Here is a 25,369-nt window from a genome sequence, read left to right on the forward strand (position 1 = left end):
ATGTAATGGTGAATAATTAGTCCAAGTTATCCTTGGCATTCCCAGTACTGTGTGCACTGTAATATAATATAATATTTAGTTTGCACTTTACAAAAGACACGGAAGGCCATGAACTATCGAGCGCGCGTACATCCTCACGAAGGTAGCTTGCACACAAATAGGCAACATTTATAAATCCTGCGAATGTCTGGCGATGATGGCAAATCATTCCCGTTATTCTAAAACGCTAAAAAAAGATGCAAAGACGACTGTTGGTCGTTTACTCGCTAATGTCTAAAGCATGCAAAATGCACTCATATTTCAAGATCAAGCAACAGAGAACAGATAGCATCTGGAAAATTCCATTTATGCGGGTCAAGCCGTAGCTTGCGATAGTTGCGCGGTTCGTGTAACCCAATAACCTTAATAGCCCGAATTAATTTCTCCGCTCGCGTCAAGTTACATCCCTCAACTTAAACTTGAACGATTAAAACATGCCACCGATAACAAGCCACTCAAGCCACCGCCGAGATAAATGCCCGACAACGCTGGCAAAGCGAACATTTACCTTTAAGTTCCTCGCGCGATCTCTCCACACTCCTCGTTTAAGCAATAAAAACACGCTTATTTGCGAAGCTGATGATATATGCACAAAGTAGCCTGATAAATCCAAAGGGGTCCTGTTTGATTCGGAAGATGAACGCACGCGTAGGCAGAGGGAACCTGATAACAACTAATTGAAAGGTTAATCTACATAGGAGTCTGTGACAAAGTAGTACCCTCCCCTTTCGGCACTCCATCAGCCACAGAGGAGGACTAACTCGCTGTAACCGCTATGTGACATCACATCGCTCATTGGGAAACAATGTACATTGTTTCAGACTACATGGCATGGGTGGGAAAAGAGGAGACATAATGTGCCGTCTTTGAAGATGAAAAGGAAACTTTTAATATCACTTATTGGGATTTGAATGGATGCATACAAAATCGTTTCCATATCACCGTGTGCAATCATGCTAGATTTTGTAAATGCTCAAACTAAATGGCACGGGTGAGAAAAAAATAAAAATAAACAAACAAGATACCAATGTGCCATGTTTTTGAAGAGGAAGATGAAACGTTTAATATCACCCATACAACACGACACAGATCAATATCATATTAATACACGCATATATGCATAATTATAAAAACGTTTAACACTGTTTAATTATATACGACTTTATAATTGCTCAGAAGGTGTTGCGCATTTAATTGATGTTTGTTTGCAATACCAGCATCACATAAATACAGGGAAATTTGCTTCACCACAACTGGAACAACATAATAGGAGTAAATCTAAACCATTTCCTTTCTGTAACAAAATTTGCAACAAAACCCCACGAGAGTTTACAAATGCACCTGAAAGCCTGTGGGTTTGCCCTGCGGATGAAAATTTGGTGTAGCGTTGGGCAATCTGAACCATGGACATGTTACTTTTTACTGTGCCTGAAAGGAAAACAAATTGCACACTAAATAAAACTTGAGCCCTGCAGGATGTGGTTACAGTTTGGCAAAAGTCTACATATTGCCTTCCAGCAAAGCCTGATCAAGGTGATCTGACACCAAAGGGTCGTCTTTTTTTTTTGGAAACCTGATTTACACAACAGCATGAGCTTCTTACAGCAGCTGGTCTGGGTGTGACATACCAACACTATATATTGTAATAATACAAGTACACTGCCTTTTTTAGTTTTATTTGACCTGTTGCAGCACTGTTATTTAAAGTCACAGCTAGCCATTATTCGTTTTTCTTAAACATTATACCTATCAAAGGTGATAATCGGCATTATTTTTAGATTGAGGCCTTTTTTCTTTTTTTTTTGTAGCTATCACAAGTCAGTGTTACTTATTTGTATGCCAAAAGGGAAGGTACATTTGTTTACGGTGTGCAGATTCGTTGGAATTATTCATGTTTGCATATTTCAACCACTGGCACATTCATATTCACATGCAGACAGAGTCAGGATAAGTGCTCAGCACAAGGGTATAACAGCAGTAGGGTAAATAAATTAGCTCAAACTGATGACCTTCCAGATACTGGTTTTACTTTTCTAACTACACTGAATGTTCCAACTAAGCAAACACACTCATTTTCCTAGATTGCTACAATATCTAGATGGTTTTCTTCTTTTAAATAATATAAATATAACAATATTTGCTATTACAGTGGACCAAACCAAACCAAATATCTTTAAGCATATTAAGCATCAATCATTATGAAATGAATAAACTTTAAATGAGGTCACAGTTGCTGGTCTTATTCATCATGTTAAATAAACTGTGCCTGTTGCTTTCCAATTGAAATTATACAATTTGACCATTTTGACTAGATAACAGACCTATAGCAAGTCGTATATTGAAAACAATTTGGGTTACACTTTATTTTAAGGTGTCATTGTTACAGTGTAATTATATATTTAAGTACTGAGTAATATTAAGCAACTATACGTACTTACTATAGGGTTATAGGGTAGGATTAGGATTTGGTTGAGGGTTAGTTGCATGTAATTATGCATAATGTACTGTTATTACTATGGTAAGTACATGTAACATATGTAACAAGGACACTGTAAATAAAGTGTTACCCAATTTGCTACAGTGCGCTTATTGTGTAGATACATCCATTTACGTTGTACTTATATATTATATGTTTCTGTCATGGGATCATTTTATGGATTTAGTTTTAATAATTTTTTTTATTTTGATTAAATTTATGAATTTAACAGCTTGTAAACATACTTTACCACTAGAAAAATTTAAATAACTAATTAAAAGTATTATGAAATTATTTAAGATATTTCTCCTTATATAGAAACTTTTTGGTATAATTTTTTTTTTTTTTAAGAATCCTAGGGCTCTATATAGAACCCAAAGGAAACTTTTTTTTTCTAAGAGTGTAATTCATTTCTGTATATACATCGATAATTACACTGTTGACTCTACATCTTCCTCTTGAGTCACATTTATTTATATAGCATTTTATACAATTCAACCCTAAAAGGTACTGATTCCACAAAACCTGTCACTAACCATAACCATATCCCATCTCAATAGCAGCAAAAGTATATGCAATGCAACATGAACATAAGTACATGTACCTAACAATTATTTGTATTAGAAGTATTGCAAGTACAATTTCTAGATCAGAAACATAACTAAAGGTTCTTTCAACTTCCATAATGTCATCTACAGTATACCTACTAAGTGAAATTTTATCCAACAGCAAGACACCTGTGAATCAAATTACTTTTTATAAACCTCAAAGGCAACTTTCGCAGGTCTTAAAAACACCCAGCATCATTGTAAAACACACAGCGGGAGGATTAGAGAAGTGGAAAAAAAAACACACACCCACAAGCGTGACTGTGTGTGAGCTGAAAATGTGAAAGTGCTCAAGGACTTTGTCCTTTGCTGTCATTAAGGATTGCGCATGGACTCACGGGTTGTTTAAAACCATGTGCTCGGTGATGCCAGGGTCCAAAACAGTGTTTGTCAGTGACAGAACCTGAATCCGCTATGATTGCGGTCACACGGGGACAAAGGGGCAGCTGTACCTTGAGTCTAATGATGCTCACAAATAGCTGCTCCTCATCCCATATCACAGAGATGAACCTTGCAGACCTGCCACTGTCATCAAGGGGACAGGAAGAAGCTGCAGGCTCTCTAACCATCCAATAGAACACAGAGGTGAGATGCTGGGAGAGTAAAATAGGCCAAAAGTTAGGAACCGGATACTAGCATACTACTCTTACTATTCCAGCCATAGAAAGAGGTTCTCTGTTGAACCAAAAACACAGATTATTCACAATACAATCATATTTCAAGCAACAAAACATTTAGTCTACATGACTAATTATAAGGTTAGGAAAAGAATAAAAGTGACAGCAGTAAAAGAGCCTCTTTTATTTTTATTTGGCAGAGGTTGTGCTCACAAAACAACAGATTTCTTTGTATTATGACACATTTGAGTGTGCTTTTCACAATTACATTTGGTTTACAACAGCAGGACTAGCCAACACAATTCCTCTGAGACAAAATAAGCTTTTGATTTCAATAAAGTTCAAATGATTCGTCTGGGTTTTATAATGTATATTTGAAATATCTGCTTCGGTTGTTACAGCAGTATGGTATTACCATGTCACCAAGGTCATTTTGTTTGAGATAAACACCACATCTGAAAAGATGCTGGTTAACTTCATCACTAAAATGGCTCAAGTAAAAACAATCAATATTTGCAACACAGAGATTCCTCTTTTGTAAACAGTTTTTAACGTGAAATACGTCTCCGTGATTGAATTAGGCCGTGAGACAGAAAACAGGCACGTGAACAAGAGAGGAAAGAGGAACAGAAGATAAAGTCAATTAAAAAAAGGCATTAATCCTATAAAACACTTGGGTGGCCATATCTTCCGGTCTCAAAGCGGCCCATCACTTGAAGTCGGGCTTTTCTGGGAATGTGCAGCCCGCCTGGCGAATAATGACGTTAGCAGCATAGTGTCCAGCACGGATGCACTGCTCAAAGGTCTTATCCTGTACCAGCTGAGACAGGAAACCTGCACACAGAGACAATGAAAAAAAAAAAAAAGGACACAAATCAGATTTGGGTGCAAGAGAGTAGACAGATTTAATCCTAATCGAAAGCGTGCACAAACATATGTTTAATGAACGCACACATGAACACACATCCGAGCGCATAAAGCACACACAAACATATGCCGGCGATTGTTAGCTTAGAAAACGTAGCTGGGAATCAATTTTGTTGCATGTACTTTCTTTTAAAAAATTAAGGAAATCAGGCTTAAGGGGGAAAGGTGATGCAAAAGGCCCCCTTTAGTGATGTGCGATACAGAAATCCTCCAGCTTCCCTCGGGCTCTGAACCCTCCCACCTAGATCTCTGCTCTCTGCAGCAGCGCATTGAAAAACAGCTGGCAAATTCATTTTCCAACGTGGCAGAGAGCTGGCCTCCAACCTCTTGTTGGAACGGATAAAGGAGTTTAAAAAAAATCAATACGACGTTTGAGCAAACACGCTCACAGCTCTATTAGTCGCAAAGGTTGTCCTGGAAGAGCTACAGGAAGACATGTTAGCAAATCAGACTCTTGGCCTTTGAGAAGCAGAGGGCCACGTAAGAGGCGTCGTATGAAGATAAATTACGCGGACCCGAAAGACCCTCGCGAACAGCTTGATCAACATCGATATTTCTGTTTTTCACGGGGAGCCAAACAGCGTCGTGCTTTACGCGTTTGATGGATGACTTCACAGTTCAGATCGGAGTAGACACGCAGCGGCTATCTGAACGAGCACTTATTAGCAAAACACGCAGATTAATGATAACGGCTGTGGGTAGTCTGGAAACTCCACTAATCCATCATGAAAGTCATCTATTTCCCCTTAGCTGTGTTATCTGAGGTTAAATAGTACAATAGTACATTGGCGGCTTCATGTGTCTGAACTAAGCCAAATTAAATGAAGTATATATTGCTGTAGATCTACAAATTGTCATTCCCGAGCAGCTGCACAGGAAATAAATAAGCATTGCGTGTCAGAGCTCTTGCATCACGGTCCAGTTTCCCAGTGGTTACAGATCAGACCTAATCCTGGATTAAATTGTCCTGTCAATAGTGATTTTCCATCAAACATACCTTCGTCTAGGACTATTCTGAGTCTTGGACACCTGTTTCAACAATTCCACATCCATTTGTGTGCTGACTGGAATTTCTTTCTTCTGTGATTTATGCATTAATTATTGGGTTTATATAATAATAATACTATAAATAAAGTATTTAATTATTATTATTTTGTTTCTTTAAACATACTTTTGTCTAGGACAAGTCTTAGACACCTGTTTCAACAATTCAATCCATCTGAAATTAATTTCTTCTGTTGAACACACACACAAAAAAAGAACATTTGAAAAATGTCTCAGTGATTTTTAATCCACAGTAAAAGGGGTCAAAATGTTGTTTTGGACACCACTGACTTTCATTGTATGGAGAAAAATAGTTGAAATCATTGGCATCACCAGTTCCACAGAAAAAAGGAAAGTCGTACGTGTTGGCAACGACATGAGGGTGGAATAAATGACAACAGAATTTACATTTTTGAGTGAACTACTGGTTCAAAGTTATTATGGGCCTTTGAAAGTATATCTTTATGGTTTAGTAGCACAGTACCTCCAACAAAGGCGTCTCCAGCACCGTTGGTGTCCACTATCTCACTCTGGTCTATCTCCAGGACAGGGAATGTCTCCACCTTGTCACCTGTGGAAAAGTATAAGCTTGTTAAACTATTGTTGAGCTGAAAAATTAGCCTCGTTCACAGATCGGCTGTTCGGCAGACGTGTGAGACCTTCTGCTGTCAAAAATGGTCATTTTCTTTGGGTGAAAAAAGACTTCATTGACCTATAGAAGCTCAAAGTACGTTTTCATTTGACAGTAGTGTCAAGCATAGATTTAAAGCGGCAAAAATAAAATCCAGTCACTGTTTTGTCAGCTCACACACCTTATTTCTTCGCAAACAAACCTAGTTAGCATGATGCTAATCATCTATAAGACAGCAGAGGCAGAACCAAAATTAGTACTGTGGAAAGATAGAGAAGTTCCCACAAGACATGCAGAAAGAAATAGAGGGATGTGCCATTTTCACTTGATGAGCTATAAGAGCCCTGCTTGGGCCTTGAACTCAAGGAGAGGCAATTATATAATTTGGCGGTTCTTCAGCATGACAATTCTTGTGCAGAAATGGATCAGCTCTCTAAAATAGCATTTGAAAGACAGTGTCAGTCTATTTTCTGCATTCACTTTGAATAATCTGTCCCCTTTCAGGCTAAAATAATGTATTAACTGTCCCGCTGTTCCCTCTCGAATGCCTTCTGCAATACGCTTGTGTTTTATTCATGGCATTAGCCTCCATTAGGGTTGAATGAGACTGATATAACTTTGCTTTACAGTAAGAAGAGCACTTCAGAGAACCCAATATTAGATTCTTTAGGACGTTCAGAAAATTACACATGTGGCAAGTTTGGCAACCCACTCCAGCACCGCGATTTACCATTTGAAACTGAGCTACTGCTCCCTTCAAGAGCACCTGGTTAGTTCCCTACTCCTGAGTTAGGAAGTCACTATTATGACAAGTCAGACAAAAATGTGGAAGTAGTCAAAACAAAAACAATGGATGTCAAAATTGCTGTCACGTTGTTATACCATTAGACAAGCATAGCTGAATACTCCATCACTTTTACACAACATGATTTACGCATTAATTACTGGGTTGATTAATCTAATGGGTTATAAGGCTTGGGTTCTAGAGAGACTAAACATTCATAATAATGATCGAATTTGCATGAAAATAATAACTTGTATAAAAATACTGAATAATGTTATTGAACAATAATGGGTTATTAAATAAATGAGTAAATCCCCCAAAATATCATTAGAATTATTACATAAATTAAGAATTATTATAATTACAAATATATAAATAAAATATGAATATTTATTAATTTATTAATTAGTGATTTATTAAATAAACATTATTGTTCAATAACCTAAGGCAATCAGTGAAGGGCAGGTCTTAAAGGGATAGTTCACCCAAAAATCATCATTTATTCACCCTCATGTAGTTCCAAACCGTAAGATTTTCAGTCATCTTTGAAACACAAATGAAGATATTGAAAGTCCAAGCAACTACCACTTTTAGGGCCCTATGATTTCCGTGATGCGGAAAACGCGGACGGAACCACGGAATTTACACATGAAAACGGAATTCCCTTATACGCACGGAATTTGCATATATTTTGTTGACATATTAAATAAACAATTTTTCTTTTCAGTATGCGCGCAAGCGTGAACCACTAGTGTTTCTTGCTGCGTATATTTACTGTCTATGGCAGGGGTCTCCGTGGCCTGATTGAAGGTAACTAGCTCGTCAAGGGGCCGTTCACATGTCGTGTCTTTTGCGCGCTCAAGTTCGTTATTTCAAATGTAGGCGCGCGGCAAGTGCGCTCATAATTGAAGCGACGCGCTCATTTTTTCCAGGCGCAGCGAGATGAAAACACCTCAACTTTTCAGAATGCCGCAAGCGCACCGCAGTTCATGAGACAAGAACCAACATATCAACTTCACCCTTTCTTTCCGTAACAACATTGAAAGCTCAGTCAACATAAAGGATGGGGGTACACCACAAACACTACGGGTGTTTTTCTCTTCTCCGTAAATAAATCTTGTAGCAGAGCTACAGCAAGCGTTTTTCGGTGGTGGAAATCTATTAGCTACTAAAACTTCTTTGTCGTTGTGGAGAGCGCAGTGCATGGTTGCATAGCAACGACAGACGCCACGGGAAAATCGGACCGAATTTTACTATTAATAATAAAAGATAAGCTAATATGCATTGTATTTGTAAATGTCAGTATCATTGTAAATGTTTATCTTTTTTGACTCATTCTTTTTATAAAAATTATTTAAAGGCTTAAATATGCAAGGTTTATCTTTTTATAAAACATTCTTTTTGAAAAATGATTTAAAAGCTAATTTAATCTTTTAATACTCATCAATCCTACCTTGTAACTGTTATTTTTGTCCAGAGATTTGTTGAAGGTTTGGCAGAATTTTGAAGAATTTTGAATGTGCTTTGCTGAATATATTAACAGTTTAAATAAAAAAGCTGAATTGTGAGTTTGTGTAAGTAATTTTTTAAAGGTGAATACTGCTTAGAAGTGAAAAGAAAACAAGAAAAATCCGAAAGGGCTAAAAATAATAAAAAAAAACGGAATTTGAAAATAAAATAAAACGGAATTTGAGAAAAAATAAAACGGATTTCATAGGGCCCTACACTTTGTTACTTCAAAAAGTTCATAAAGAGACTAATCCATTTGAATCAAGCGGTTTAGTTCAAAATTTATGAAGAGACTCGATCGCTTTATATGATGAACAGATTGAATTTAGGCTTTATTCACATATAAGCATTGATCAGCGAACATAAACAGAAGCTCAACCGAACCTGCTTGACACCTCATTAGTTCTTGCTTGAAGCTCAAACACGAGAATGAACCTCATTGTTTCTCGTACGTCAAGCAAGCATGCTTGAGCTTCAGTTTACCATATCTGATGAGTGCGTTGATGAATGTTTATTTGTGAATAAAAGCCTAAATTCAATCTGTTCTTCATATAAAGCGATGACGTCTCTTCAGAAAATTTGGACTAAACCGCTCGATTCATATGGATTAGTTTTACAATCTCTTCATGAACTTTTTTTTAGGCGTAAAAGTGTTAGTTGTGTGGACTGTCAATAATGACTGTCAACATTAAAATATTTCCATTTGTGTTCTGAACATGAACGAAAGTTTTATGGGTTTGGAACGACACGAGGGTGAGTAAATGAGAGTGAACATTTTTGGGTGAACTAACTCTAAGTTTTACATATGTGACAACATATTTTTATTGAAAAAGGCAAATATGAATGAATGAATGAGGCATTTATATGGCGCTTTCATATGTACTACTGTAAACCCAAAGCGCTTTATAATCATATCAGGGAATCTCTCCTCAACCACCACCAGTGTGTGGCATCCACTTGGATGATGCAACGGCAGCCACAGTACAACGGCGCCAGTGCTCTCACCAAACACCAGCTATAGGTGGAGAGGAGAGAGAGTGATAGAGCCAATTCAGTGTATGGGGATTATTAGGAGGCCATGATTGGCAAGGGCCAATAGGTAGAATGTGGCCAGGACACCAGGGTTACACCCCTACTCTTTACGAGAAGTGCCATGGGATTTTTAATGACCACAGAGAGTCAGGACCTCGGTTTAACGTCTCATCCGAAGGACAGCAAATAGAACTGAGGTTGAACAAACTTCAGGTCAATGAACCCAATGAACCAATTAAATCATTCAATAAAATTAACTGCAGAGTTGTCTTCCATCTTTGATGTTAAAATGTTCCTTTACTTTGTCTACATTACTCTGGTGTCACGAGAGCTCAAAGCATCCCTTGGATAAATATGACTTTGTGTGGTCGTTCTTGTGCATGCAACTTAAAATCACAATATTTCAAACTCCACATGAAGGCCGCATGAAACCTCACATTTCCTGACACCAACAAGAGGACCCCACGGAGAAAGAGCTGAAAAACACAAGCCAGTCTTAGCTAGCCCTTGCAATGAATTTTTTTTAGCCCATAATCTGCAACATGCAACAACAGACAGCTTTAAAGTATACATCTGCTAACTGTAGTCAGTAAGTGTCAGACCATCACTTTGTGGAGAACTTCACAAGAAACCATCAGACACAGACAGTAAAAAACACAGAATATGTGAGCAAAGGCTTTCAACTGACGCAACAATGAGCACTCAAGACACGTCTGCTGCGTGTGAGCGGTTTTTCCCTATACGAGTCAGCCGATTGTGTCTTTGATAATTAATTACACAAAAAGCAGATCCTTTTAGAATCAGCTAATTAGCAGCAAAATGACTTTGCTTAATTAATGCAGGCAATGAAGCATGCTCGCCCGCCTTCCTCTTGAAATGATTAACTAGAGGATCTTCCGTGTGAATTAAGTTAACAGAAACTCATGATCTATCTATTATTTTGCAATTAAAGATTACAATATTTACATTGCCATTATAGCATGCTTTCTCCCTCGCATCAAACTACAAGAGGAAGTGAGTGCACATGGTCATATGAAGCCTAAATCTGCAGTTTTGTTTGAACGGACAAATGACTGAAAAAAATAAAATAAAAATGACCAGACGCAAATGAACATGCTCAAAATGAAACTGTATGTGGTTCCTTCCTTCCTGTATACAGGCTGACCTGATTCTACTTCCTTTTATGACTCAGAAACAGCGCAGCCTGAGAGTGAGAAAAAAATGTCATTAACTGTTCCTTCCTTTGATACCCATGACTGAACTGAATAGGCTCTAGACAATAATGGACATTAAACTGACGATTAAGGTTTGTATGAAGCAACTGCACTCTTCTATTCAGATTTGTGAGGGAGCAGAGACGATGCAATTCAGCATGGTGAGAATGTAGGTACTAGCACAGGCTAACCCTTCTGCCCTTTGATGACAGGTCACGCACCAGAGGCATGCTGGGAAATGTCCAAACATCCCAGCCGTGGTGAGTCATCTGGAAAAAAATTATGAGGAGATTCTTGGAAGTACATGGTACAACATTAGGTCATACCCAGGGGTCAGAGTCCACAATAAAAAAATATGCTACAATAAAAAGGTATCTTAAAAGACAAGAGCACGCTGCCTATTAAATCCATGTAAATTGTTGCACAGAACAAATGTCAATACAATAAAACCATGGTGTGTAAAACAGATTTAAACTTGATTTAGGGTTCAGAGGGAGGACCGTGAGCTGTAAGAATTCGAGAAACATACACTGCCAGTCTTCCATCTTGGTAAACAAGGCTGAACTTGCATATGTGCTAGTCCCCTTGCATTGATGTTTAATGGTGCATGTTGCTCTAGGTGGTTCCCATAACCTCACTTTGTTTCCTACAAGCTGCATCAATTGATATGATAATGGGGGAGGACGTGTGAAATGAGAGGGGCTGCACTGGAGGACAAGGCGTCCAACCACTTGGATGCCAAATGGTGTCCAGGAGCCTCTCTCAGCTCTCAATGGGGACAATAACAAGAGTTTCAAGGAATGGAGGCAAGAGGCAGATGCTTTGAAAAAAGAAAGATTCACACTACTAATTGGTCCAATAGGATGTTTTGATTACCGTCCTTGTGTGTCATCGTTAACCAACATGCACAGCAAAAATAATATAATATTTGAGTATTGTCTTCCAGCCAAAACTCATGAGAAGGGGTGGGAATCCAGTTTTTTTTTAACCGGCTCCATTAATGCTTCTATAGTAGTTAAGGAAGAAATATTTGGTTTGGGAATGCAATTCCACTGCCAAACTTAAGAGCCATTTATTTGGGGATTACTCTACACTGGGCGCACTGTATGTTTATGATTCACTAAAAAGAATCAGTTCAAAAGTGTCATTCAAACGAGAATCAAATGGTTGCGCTGTAGATTTAGTAGCGGTATAGAGGCAACCGCTAACTGTAGTGCAGGAAACGCATTCGCATGGGCAGAAGAATACACGTGAGAAAACCGTTAACAGAACTTAACATCATTTGGTTCCCCTTTTTTTTAAATGACCTAAATAACCTGACAATAACCTGATGAACAACCCAATTCTTAAGTGTAAAATATAAGGCAAAACAGAAAGAGGGTAGGACAAGTATGCTGAAAAAGGGAAATTAAATCATTTAAAAGAATACATTTTTTTATAAGAATCATTTCTGAATTAAGGTTTTACAAGAAGTTCTGGTCCAACATGAATGCAGACAATTTATATAAGCACGCAAAAGCAAACTAGGGCAAATAAAAACAGAGAAATTAAATTCCAAAATCACTGCTCTCATTCCCCCCAAAACCATCCTTGATGGACATCTCCTTCCATTTCATCAAACCGGAGAGAACACATCACATCTTTATTCAAAACATATTATTGAACTTGGCTTTCAACATGCTGCTTTGGTTAGTCTGAGAGCGTTCCAGGACCAATTTCATGTTAATGTATAACACAAAAGAGGCCATTGGCAGGGCTCTTTAATAGGCATGGCAATTAAAACTTTGCTGCCAAAACCTGTCTTTGTTGTTACTGGCTTGTGGTCGTCCCTGTAAACACAGTCTCTGGGCAGTTCACAGGGAGTTCCATCGCTTTTGTGGTTTTGCCATTCTTCGTTTTACATGTTCATGCAGAAAGTGAAAATACTTTCCTCTGCGTGACTATCCAGGGAGCGGAAAAAAAGGGCAACAAAGTTACACCTCCCGAGCTGTGAGGTTATATTAATAGCTCTTGTACAGCTGTTTCTTTTTTGGTGCTGTGTTTGACACTTGTGTGCTCAGATCAGAAGTGAGATGTTGCTTTCAGGGTTTTGTATCCTTTTGGCACAGGCTTCTCAGGAGGAAGAGGAAACCGCAGCTCTGCTCGCAAAGGCACTCCAGGAACAAGCATCGCTGTAAACATGTATCGGACTGGCTCAAAATAAAACAGGCCTATGAAGACAAAACATGCATGCATGACTATTTATAGAGCCCAAGCATCAGAGAAAGCCATTATAACATTTACAGCACTGTGGAGTTACGCCAATTATGTGTAATAAATTCTCTTGTTATCACTAGTTATGTGCGGCGTAATACGATTACGCTCGTAATGCCAAGCCAAGGCAAGCCAAAAGCATGAACGCCTCAGGTCATGCGATAATTACTCTTTTACTGTATCTTAGGCATTGTCGTTTCAAATATATCACTGCGACTTTCAAAAAGTGATTGTCTCCAATAGATATCTGAGCTACTGAATGACAAGCTATTCACTACACAATGAGACATGACACAAAACCAATGAGCGGGAGAGAGATTCAAGGCCTTCAGACAGCTGCGGAACGGTGAGAGATTATTTCTCTCAAATCCACTTCTCATCGGCTCCAGAGCCAAACAAAAGCTCAGAGGAGTAAATAAGGATGGCCCTCCTCCTCCTGGCAAACACACTGAGGAAACAGCCCTCACTTGCCTTCTTTTCTCTGATCCACTATCTCCACGCTAGGGCTGGTCAGAGAAACATGAGCGTGACAAACACATTTAACCGCTAATAAAGGGCAACCACCATGCCGAGAGTGGCAGGAGATAACCAGCACAAATAATCAGAGGAGTCTGGGACGGAGAGAGCTTTAAGAGGCAGTTTTGCCCTTTTCAAAGCGAGACATTGATCAGATCCCCTGGCCTCTGAGCCATGCTAATTAGCTGAAGACGAGTGGTGATGATGTCACGATCGATTTGGCGGACGTGCGGAGGTCTTCATCCGTCGCCCTTCCCATCATGAGTGAGATACTGAAATGCAATGCATATGCTCAATTTCCAATCTATTAAACGATTTGAAAAAAAGTCAAAATAAAGTTAATTGTCACAATTGTGAGATATAAAAGGCACAATTATATAAATAAATAAATTTGCAACTGTGATATATTAAGTCGCAATTTGCGAGATATGAAAGCGCAACTGAGATATAATGATATAAAGTTGCAGTTGTGAGAAAAGGAGATAATATTTAACAATAAACAAAGATAATACTAAATCAATGTCGCAACTTTGACAAAGCCAATTATGAGCAACAGTCAACATGCTAAAGTCACATTGTGAGATGTCAATAACGAGAAACAAAGCAGTAGTGAGCAATAGTCTCAATGAAAAATAATATTGCAGTTGTGAGATATAAAGTCACAACTGAGATATGAAATCCTGATTGTGAGAATTAATCGCACAATTAAGCTACCTTTTTATATTTCTACTCTGATGTGGAGTAAACAACCAAACTATGGTGTCTAAACAGGAAAGTTCAGGCCACATTGTGTCGTTAAAGGCATTACAGGGGCCGTTTATGTAATCAGTCAATGCTATGTCTCTTAACTCGAAGTGTTCTTTTGCTTTTTAAGCCATCAAAACAAGCATCAAAACAAGTTTACAGCGTTTCTGTTTTAGCTCAGCTGCGTTGAAGGTGCATTGCATTAATGAGACACAAACAAGAACTGCAAACTTTCTAGAATAATAGCCCTAACATAACACAAGAAAAATGTGAAGGAGAGGATGAACACACACACACACACACACACACACACACACACACACACACACACACACACACACACACACACACACACACACAGGAAGAGTGTGTGCGTTTATGAGTGCATAATGACCTTTGCTAAGGGCTCATGGAGATGGAGGAAAACAAACTGAAACAAAAAGGCTCCTCTGGGGAGTTCATTATGTGCAGGTAAATCTGACAGCGCATTAGACACATTCCTCCCGAATAAGTTTCAAGACGAGCAGCACCTCTCCAGGAGCAGGAATGAAAATGTTCCTCTTTAGTAGGATGACAAAAACAAAACGGATTACATGGAGAAACTTCAGAATTATCCGCAACTGAAGTAAAGGCAATTTATTTCTCTTATTCTTAAAGTCAATGAACTGGAAATAGCGAAAGATAATTTCTTTCAAATTGTGACATAAATCCGAGTGAAATGGATTATTAAAAAAAGAAAAATTTGTAAAAAAAAAAGTGCAGCAACTTGGTTCAGTCCATGAGTTGTTGATTGGATGGAGGCAGATCTAAATGTGAGCTTGCAGTCGATTGAAAGAAAGTTGAGGCTGCAGGGTTTAAGTGAACCAAATGATTGGAGAAGTCTTGTACTGTATATGTCACCAGACAGAAAAGTTTGACATTTTGATTAAAAATAAAAAAGAATAATGCATGGACAAATTGTGCATAAGATCTATCACACGCATTTAGAAAATAGGGTCCATTTTAATTTCTTGCCGACTTATAAAAGCATCTGCAAAACATCAGGGCTACTTTAGAGATGTACATTTGCAAAAGCAGTCAGATGTTCTCCACGTCTGCAAGTATAATTGCAGGTTTCGAACAACACACGATAGAGCAAATAAAGAGGGAGGATTTTCAGTCTTAAATCACATCATGTGCTTGGAGTTGGGACAACCACAACCAAGCCCAGTGTATTCCAGTCTAGATAAGATAAGGACATGGCTACGTCCAGATATCACTGAACAGTGGAGCTTACAAGTCAACTGCAAATAAACAAAACTGCAGCAGCCTTTCTCTCTCCCTCTGCAAAAATGCAAAGACGCCCCTCGTGTTGTGGTGTTAGTTTCACTTCTTGTGATATTAAAAGGAACACAACAAAGGTTATCTCTCTGGAACCTCAGTTCCAGGAAGTTAAAGTAAAACAAAACACTCATGAACACAGAGACTCTGAAACTCTCAGCCTGCCCTTGTTGGGCTACATTCCTACACATAAAGTAGTTTGGGATTAAACAGGACGTTTTATTTTGAAAAACAGTCACGAAGGGCACGATTAAGTTAGCTTAATACGTGAACTCACAGAGGAGGGAAAGTACTAATAGAACATCACAGACTCCTCTCCTCCCCGTGACGCTGTCGTCCCTGCCGGAGCCCCTGGGCGACCCTGCACACTCAGCCATCATTAGATCAAAGACCGTGGGCGCTGCGCTCTTAATACGAGCCTGTAATAGGTGCGCCAGCAGGGCCGCGCTCTGTTCAGCGATGTCACAAAGGTGCTTCATTAAGGGTTCCTCTTCTGGCAGCTTTCATTAAGGAAATTAATGTGGAGGGGCGAGGACAGCCTGCGTTTACGCCGCGAGAGAAAGCCGGCGTGCACAAAGAGGAACTACACAATAACAAATCTGCATCTCTTTGGAACGTCGCCCCCAGGGCCTATCATCCCAGCCTTCTTAATCACCATTAAAACAACTTCATTGTGACATTCAGAGCCTGCTGAATGATCACATCCCCGCACAGAGAGCAAATTGCAAATGAAATGTAGAGATCAGACGGCATCAGAGCACAGCCTCTGGGAGGTTGAGCAAATCTTCAATTCTCTTTTATATTGATGTTTATTGGCGGAGGCAACGGGGAGCAATAACGTCCCTCTCCTTCTCCGTCGTCCCTGCTATCTGAACCCACTTATTCACCGCTCATGCGACGGCTGACATTTTTTATGACCAACTACCTCTTGCGTGGCGTCCTCGCTTACTTAGCATTGGGTGCGTGTTTCGTATAGGGTTCGCTGGAGGTTGCCACCGACCCCGCGGCTCTTTATGAAAGGGCTGCAGGAGGTTAGCCGAGCCCGCCTTTTTCCTCAGCGCAGTGTAAAACGCCTCCAGGAGAGTATTTTCTCCAAAGCCAAAGCTTAGGCTGAAAGTTAGCTCGGAACAAGTGGGAGCGAGGCGGTGCTGTAGCAAAAGGGAAGGATTGTCTTGTAGCGCTTTCCTCTGATGAGGCTTTACAGGAGTAGCAATTGCCTGAGCAGCCTTATCAGCCCAGGGGGACTAATGCTATTAGCGTTTGTGTGATAAACGCAGCGCAGTGGAACCAATACAGCCAGCTTTGCCACGTTACTCTGGTAACATGTTGTGTAAATTGTATAATACAGAGCTCGGCGACAGCTCTGTTTAACAACACTTCAATCCTGTAGTGCAGACTTGTGAATAGGATTAGACCTATAAGCTAACAGGGGCAGAGGGACTCAGAGAGGCCTGCAGTGTCATTGGGATGTCATGTGTCATGTTACAAGTTAACTTAGAGTAAAGCCTATAAAATAAAATAAAAACGACCTTATTTTATGGTATAGCTCTGGGGTCGGCAACACGTCACTTCTAGCAAATAAGTGAAAATAAAGAAAACGCTGTATTATTGTAATTTAATTTAGCTGTTTCAGAAATGTTGAAATGATGATCCAAAAGTAACAATTACGAAGTTGCAATTATGAGTAAAATTAAACTTAGGCGAGTAAATAAACATGGTTTAAAGGGGTGATGAACTGAGAAATCAAATTTTCCTTGAGCTTTTGACATCATCATAAGAGATCATCATACTATAATAATATCCTGTAAGTTTCAGAACTGAAAACTACCTTGTTAGTCCAATAAAAGCTTTTATAGACATCAGGCTCAGCAAACAACTCGTTTTTCAAAGTGGGGAACTATGACGTCAAAGAGGATAAAACACCGCCTCCACAAAAGATGATCAACTCCTACTTCAACACGGCCTCTTTAGCCTCGCCCAAATATGCTAAATAACATTGGACGACATGATGATTGCTAAACCGGATCGAACTACTTCCAAGCAATAAAGCTACTTCCAAGCTAAATATTGTGCAGTGCCTGGTTGTGGAAGAAGACAGTCTGCATAAGCTTCCTTCGGATTCCAGCATGGTTAAACTTTATTAAATCAGTCAATCACAATTTTCCGACACGGATCTGCCAGCAACATGTAAGTAACCATGTGTATTCTAATGCCTGATCTGCGATCAGTGATTTCTGATGTGTAATTATTCAAGTTCAGATATCTTTCTCTTAAAATCGTTCAATACTGTTTATGCATCAGTGACTAAACGATCAACTTCACATAATTTCTCGTAGTATTATGAAAATAATCTTTTTTAAACTGTTATTAAATTATATACAGAAAGCGATCAAAGAACGATCCCTTTCCAATCGCCCAAGCTGTCAATCAAACAGCGCGAGCCGCGAGAGCTTATCTGGACACTTACCAAACTCGTGATGAAATAATGACACTGTTACACTACACAACGAAGCTCTTACTGTGTATTCACATCGTGTTTGCATTGTGATTTGGTGTAAGCATTTGTGAGAGTGCAAAAATTGCGTTGCAATGATAAGATCTTTATTCACGCGATCAACAGACTGTCTGTCATCTGCTCAGTCAGTGCTCATCATGCTGCAACCTTTCATGTGATGGAATAGATTTAAATATAATGCTTTAAACAATACTTTTCACGATTTGTTAATCTCGATAGCTGTAATAGTAAAAACGTAGTAAAAGTTTTCGAGAGAGTTCATGTAATACTAGCTATTTCATATGCAAGCATGTCAGCCAATCACAGCAGTGGGCGTTTGCACTGCAGTCTCACAGCAGACACGCCCCTTAAAACAGAGCGTTCAAATCTGAGGCTGAAATCAGGCTTGGAAAAATGGCTTTTATTTATAAATTATGACAATTTTTTATGTAAAAATCATACTAACATTATAAGGGCACCCCAGGCAACATTATAAAATAATAAAACAATCCAGTTCATGACCCCTTTAAATCTAATTAAACTATTAATTAAACACTGCCAGAGGAAATAAAATGCTTTAAAAAAAAAGAAAAAAAAGAAGAAGATTCATTTATTTTTTATTCAGTCCCATTAAATTAACTAACGTTCAAAAGTTTGGGGTCAGTTATTTTTTTGTATTTAAAAAAAGATATTAATACTTTTATTCAGAAAGGACACATTTAACTAAACAAAAGTGACTGTAAAGATATTTACAATGTAAAAAATAATAATAATTCTAATTATTGCTATTCTCTTGAACTTCTCTATTCATCAAAGAATCATAATTTTTACAATTTCCACAAAAATGTTAAGCAGCACAAATTTCAATGTTGATAATAATAGGAAAAGTTTTTTGAGCACCAAATCAGCATATTAGAATGATTTCTGGAGGATCATGTGACACTGAAGACTGGAGTAATGGCTGCTTAAAATTCAGCTTTGCCATCACAGAAATGAATTACATTTGAAATTACATTAAAATAGAAAACAACTACTTTAAATTGTAATATTTCACACTATTACTGTTTTTACTGTATTTTTGATCAAATAAATGCAAAAGTGTATCTATCAAAAATGCAGGACCCTGATTATATCAGGATTTTTTGTTCTAACTTCGGGATTTGACAGTTTTGACTGAGAGGGAGGAAAAACTGGACACAGACTGGACTGGACAAACTTGTGTCTCCTGCATGAGCACCAAGGCTTAACTCGCCAATGCATATATGCTAACTGCTAGGCCAAAACTCTTGAGGGTTTTTGATTCCAGGCAGACACCAAAGGTCATTTACCATGTTTACCTCTTTTTTATCCCCCAGGTTATCCAGTGCGTTGCAAGGGTGGCTGCTCATTGTGTCCTCGAGAGAATTAAATAATGTCCAACCTCGACGGAATTCATTGTAAGAACACTGGGAAATTCAATGAATCAAAATACAAAAGGCAATAAAAGGCGAATTATCTTGAACAAATGGAATTTAGCCGAGACTGGGCACAGGCGGACTGTAAAACAAGGAATGTCGTTCTGGCAGGAGCAAAAGGAGAAGAAATGAAGAGCAGGAGAAGAAGAGCATAAACAGCTCAGCCTGTCCCCTTACATTCCTGCTGCCTCCCCGCTTTCTACTTCAAACCCCGCTGGTTTAATCAGCTACAACTGTTATGCTTTCCCCACTATACGGTTAAACTTATCCACTCCACAGAAAGATCCCCCACCACTCGGTTACCATAGCAATGTGACTGCAACAGCCCTTTGGATTCAAATTCTGTATCTGAGAGATAGGAGGTCATTGCCAAGGGCGAATTCATTTCACACTGAGCAACATCGGAAGCCGCCAGAGAAACGGCATTCTATTCTTAAGATGACCTTGTTTGAGGCTATTCACTAATGTTTACAGAGGAAATCTATCAACATCATTTCAACTGTAAATAACTAAAAGTGTTTCTGGGGGTTGTGTTATTTCTTTTTAACACAAGACAGTCCCGATCTAAAAGCGTGATTATAAAAACTAATTCTGAAAAGATGAAAACTGACCCACGCACCTTTGGTCATTACAGTTCCTTCTTTGCCTTGGGTGAAGACAACAATCCTCTGCCTTTTCTTGTTCACTTTGGATAAGCTTTGGGCCTTCTTCGCAATCTCCTCAATGTCTTCCGTCTGCATGAGAGAAAAAACATAGGTAATGCTTTAGATTACAGCATTACAGCATTTTTTATACTGTAAGTATTTTAGAACTAAGGGGTTCTTATTCTACTATTATGATACAACAATCCTACATTTGGAAGCAATTTCGCGAGAACATACACTGCATACCTTTTTGTAATAATGGTGTACCAATACATACTGTATAGGCTTTTTAAAAATTACAGGGTACATATATGTGCATTTATACAGTTTTTTTTTTTATAGCAAAAGTGCAGATGTCTTAGGCTGCATTTACACTGCAAGTCTTAATGCACAGATCCGATCTTTTGACCAGATCCGATTTTTCGGCCCGACTGTTTAAACAGCACTTTAGACAGGACTTGTATCCAATATCTGTGTTTACATTAATTCCCGCCCAATATGATTTAATTGGTTTAACATAAAGTTCCCACCTCAATAAAAAGCTGTGAGCGACAGACAGGTACGTCTGCCTCATAATACAACATTAAAAAGCTATCTTTGTCAATAAATGTGTCGTCCTCACCTTGTGGTGGCTTGTAATTCAAAGGGGAATCGGATATCTGTGTTTCCACAGGTATGATGTCCAGATATCGGATATGTATCTGATTTAAAACCACATTTGGAGGTGGCTCAGATCGGATGCGAAAAAAAATCGGATCTCGTGCAGATTTTTGTGTTTACACGTGGGCAACCAATTCCGATCTGTGTCAGATGTGAGTAAAAGATCAGATTTGTTGTGCCAGTGTAAATGCAGCCTTAGTTTGGGCTTACATGTTTCAAGGCAAGTAAAGCTAAAACTATTTTAAAAAATAAAATAATTAAATACTGGGAAATATACTCTTGTTCCATGTAGTTACAGGGTAAGTACAATAAAAATACATACACAATCTTATATCACTGACTCAGAAACCTTTATTTAAAAAAAAAACTTATTACAGTTGATCTGAAGCGATAGTCTAAAAAGTTTAAAAAGTTTAAAATATTGTCATTTTTCTTACAAACACTTATCGTTTCACATCAGAACACTTTGATTTATTAATTGAGGTTGTATGGATTACTAGTTATTGCAGTATGTGCTATTTGATGCTCCAACTTTTAGGAACACATAAGCTTGCATTATATGTATTCCCAGAGATGATTTATTTTTCTAAAAACCTTCATTTGTGTTAATCTGAAGAAGGAAAGTCATTTACATCTCAGATGGCATGAGGGTAAAAGATGAGTAAATGGTGAGGACGTATTTCTGGGTGTACTGCATTTTCTTCTACTACACAATACAGAATAGCAAGAGACATGATTTCTTCAGATTCATCCATGGAAAGAAAGAAAAAGAAGGAGAGGAACAAAAGGAAGAAGCCAAGCAAGAGAAAAAAGGGGGGACAAAATGTGCTACTTTCTGTCAAGACTTCAGCATTTGAAATGAATTGATAAAAAAGCCGTTTTAAACAAAAAAGAAGTGTAGAATTGTTCTATCATAATAGTAGAATAAGAACCCCTTAGTTCTAAAATACTTACAGTATAAATAATTTGTTAATTCTCCTGGTTGTTACCCCTGTATTCCCAAAATGTTACATATTGTTCCCTTACATGTAAGTACTTTATAGGTACACTATAATTACCGAAAGTTAAACTGTAAAATCGCTGTAATCTAAAGTGTTACCAAAACATAAAACATACTTGAGGGTAAGAAGCAAATATTAAGTTATTCCAGATCAGATTAGATTTACTTTAATGCTGTACCTTGTAAAACAAGCTCCCGAGTCATCATTTTACCTACTGAGCATGTTTAGTGACTGCAATTGCCAACTGCTTCTCACTCAGAATGACTGTTGTGTTGAAATGCTAAATGTCATGTGTAATCACATCACTCATGACTCACATTTTAATTCCAATGAAATATTTAAATGCTAACAATATACCAAAATGACGCATGTATCACTCAGTGGCTTTAAAGCAATCCACTGATGTATTCAATCTTCTGGCTTTGGAACAGTTTCATTTGTAATGCACTGTAGGCTTGCTGCAGTAGTCGGTGTTACACGGTGTTCGGCTGTACACCAATTACATTTCTTGCCCACCGCGGCACCACTCCCACAGACGTTTTGCTTTTTTTATAGAAATAAAAACCATTTAGACTAGTTCAGTTGGACAACGGAAGCTACAATTATAAACTGAAAGCGTCTGCTCTGCTCCATACAGCGCAATGCAGCAGGAGTCAGATTTCACTTATCACGTGACGAGTAAACAGAGATGACTGACAGGACAATGGCGGAGGATTTGGTGTGCAACAGATCCTGAGCAGCATTAGCCAGTTTTCAACCCAAATATTTTTTTGCGAAAAAGGGTTTAGCGCATCAAAATGTTTACCGATATAGCTGATGGAAAAGCCAATTTTCGATAATTTTTTTTGCAAATGTCGAGACATTTTTTTTCCATTTAACTTTAGCTTATAAATTCTCTGTCGATACTTCAAATGTCACAAAAAACAAGTTTGGAAACACTATGTCGAGAAAAACGGCTTTAACACCAATAAATGTGGTGTCACATGACAGAATTAGCCAATAGTAATACTATACTAATTAGTCCGCGTTTGTGGCTTTGCTCCCGTTAAAGCACCATTTCTCTGTAGTTCAAAAGAGCATTACATTTATTATATTCATATTAAATCGTATATAAAATTATTATTTATTGCTATTGGTAAGAATAAGATGCGTTACCTCTAAAACATCATTCATCCTTATTTTTGTAGCCTAATTTTGCCTGTTTTTGTTTTTTTACAATCTACAAAAATAATAGCTACAACTGCACCTGTTTCTGAATATTGCAAATTAGGTTAAATAAAGTGGGTTGAATCCAAAAAGCTCTAAATTAATTTAAGAATTGTTAAGACGGCAGCTCCATAGACCATTTAAAAAAAGTCTCTAAAAAAAAAAAAAAAAAAAAAAAAATCGATTTGATGTTATTAAACTCTGAAACCAGAACGAATAACATTTTTTGTTTGAATGATCTATGCGTTCTCAACTATGTCAAACTGGCTTTACTGTGTGGCAAGGCTTACGTTAAAGATTGTTGCTATATGACCGAACATTACTACCAATCTTTTTTATAGACCCTAAAATTTTGCATACAGGACAAGTAAGCTGCACTGTGTCCAAACCCATGAGATTCGTCACACAAATGCAGTTACCTGCAGTCCTGTCAGACAAGCTATCGATCTTCTGATTTCCTAATTTAGTAATAGGCCTATTATTTGTGAAAACAGCAAGCAGTAAACTGGTGAATTCCAATTGTCTTATTACTCTCTGCATTTTACAAATATTTAGGATAACATCTTTTAGGGATAACGTCATTACGTACACCATTTAATCGGTAAAAAGGCCAATTGGATGTAAACAGGCTGGAGACAGCAAATTTCGCAATCTTTTTTTAACGCATATTCACTTTGTTGATAAAACAGCGCAAAAAGTGGATGGAAACTTGTCTATTGACAAATATCTAATCTTGTAAAATACGTGGTCGGTACCACTGTTCCCTATGCACAGGGATATCACATTGAGGAAATTTTCGAATTTGCAATCACGTGTATTCTAATACATTGAAAACTTAATTTTCTTTAAGAAAAAAGTAATTCTAGCAGTTGTTTGAAATAATAGGAGAGAGCCAATGCTCTAATAAACAAGTTGAAATGTAAATCTGGTTGTCAACAAAAACAGAAGAAATACAAAAGTGGTGTTCTGAAAATAAAGTCTTCTAGAGGGATTGAGAGCTACTGAGAGTCATTCATTTGGGAATCGGACTACTCTGGTTGCGCTGTACGTTTCGGTTTCTCTAAGAAACGACTCATAAGAGTCATTCGTTCGGGAAACAAACTACACTGGTCACACTTGTATGTTTCGTGCTGTAGATTCTTTAGCTGTGTTGCTAAACAGTAGTGCAGGAAACACTGTCAGAGTAGTTTTTTTTACAGTATTCATCCGCATTTGATGAAAGAATACATGAGCGAAAACATAACAACCGGACATCATTTGGTCCGGGTATTTTTTTTTTTTTTTTTAATGGAACCATTTCAAAATAGGTACAGACTCTTTCAGAATACTGTAGTGGAATAAGCCACTACTACTATTACAATATTCCAAGCATATTTATGAAGATGTACAGAATTATGCTGAAATTGACACTAATCACTAATGAGTCCAGTAACAGAACATATTTTGCATTAGACTGGTAAAATATAACTATAGCAACCTGTTGTACATGTTGAAAAACCTGCGCCTCCTGTTTTGACCTTTCTTGTATTGCACAGCTTACTTGTTTGTCCAGTACAGTCTGCTATTTAAGTGGACTCCAAGCAACCTGTAGGACTACACCACCTCCACGCTCTCTCCCTGGAGCCTCACAAACTTCTGCCTGCTGGTAAAATAGTCTATGATTTAGGAGATTGAGGAGGCGTTCACCGGTATTGGGCTGAGCTTGTTACCAAGCCGGAGAGGCATGTTGAGGGCGCTGGAGAAGTCAAAGCACAAGATCCTGACTGGGGTGCCAGCTTTGACCAGGTGGGAGTGGGTTCTGTAAAGCATGCAAATCAGAATGCTGTCCACACCTACAGTGGACACTTTTAAAAAACATGATTTTGTTGCATTAAATAACAAAATTTTAATCCAAGTGACATCTGCAAATAAATGATGCTATAATTCTCTCAAAACTAACTTAGTCAACTTAGTCATTTTAACAAATCTTTTAACCAATCTTAAGGTGATTTTTCATGGGTGTCAGTTCACACGGGTATAACCACAGTTAGCTATCTATGAACATGTTCCACTAACATTTGACAACCAAAATGTGGCCAAATACGTTGTCATCTTAATTTAAAACAAGGTTTTCTTAGAAATTGTGCTGTTTTATTCAAATAAATGCCACTTGGTTTGATATCTTGTTAAAATATGCAAAGACATACTTCCTAATAG

At 38.1% G+C, this 25,369-nt stretch overlaps 2 protein-coding genes and 1 long non-coding RNA gene across 4 annotated transcripts in view; 1 reads left to right on the forward strand and 2 right to left on the reverse strand.

The window, feature by feature from the left end:
* The window catches only part of kat6b (K(lysine) acetyltransferase 6B), a 40,186-nt gene extending 39,443 nt beyond the window's left edge, over window positions 1-743 (reverse strand). The window contains 1 exon segment of the mRNA XM_084093191.1: window positions 548-743. The gene's annotated coding sequence lies outside the window, so the exon portion shown is untranslated.
* A 3,166-nt stretch (window positions 744-3,909) lies between these two features.
* The window catches only part of adka (adenosine kinase a), a 162,965-nt gene continuing 141,505 nt past the window's right edge, over window positions 3,910-25,369 (reverse strand). For both annotated transcript variants that reach the window (XM_084093220.1, XM_084093221.1), the window contains exons 9-11: window positions 20,282-20,396; window positions 6,196-6,282; window positions 3,910-4,574 (exon numbers count right to left, since the gene is read on the reverse strand). In XM_084093220.1, the coding sequence (XP_083949346.1) occupies window positions 4,450-4,574; window positions 6,196-6,282; window positions 20,282-20,396 (327 nt within the window). In that variant the 3' untranslated portion in view covers window positions 3,910-4,449. The remainder of the gene's footprint in view (window positions 4,575-6,195; window positions 6,283-20,281; window positions 20,397-25,369) is intronic.
* On the forward strand, window positions 10,855-13,087 carry LOC311069796. Its single transcript, XR_014603559.1, has 3 exons — window positions 10,855-10,973; window positions 11,094-11,141; window positions 12,990-13,087. It is a non-coding gene; the product is annotated as an uncharacterized lncRNA (long non-coding RNA).

This window comes from Abramis brama (genome assembly GCF_963993115.1).
Source record: "Abramis brama genome assembly, chromosome: 19".
Lineage (NCBI taxonomy): Eukaryota > Metazoa > Chordata > Actinopteri > Cypriniformes > Leuciscidae > Abramis > Abramis brama.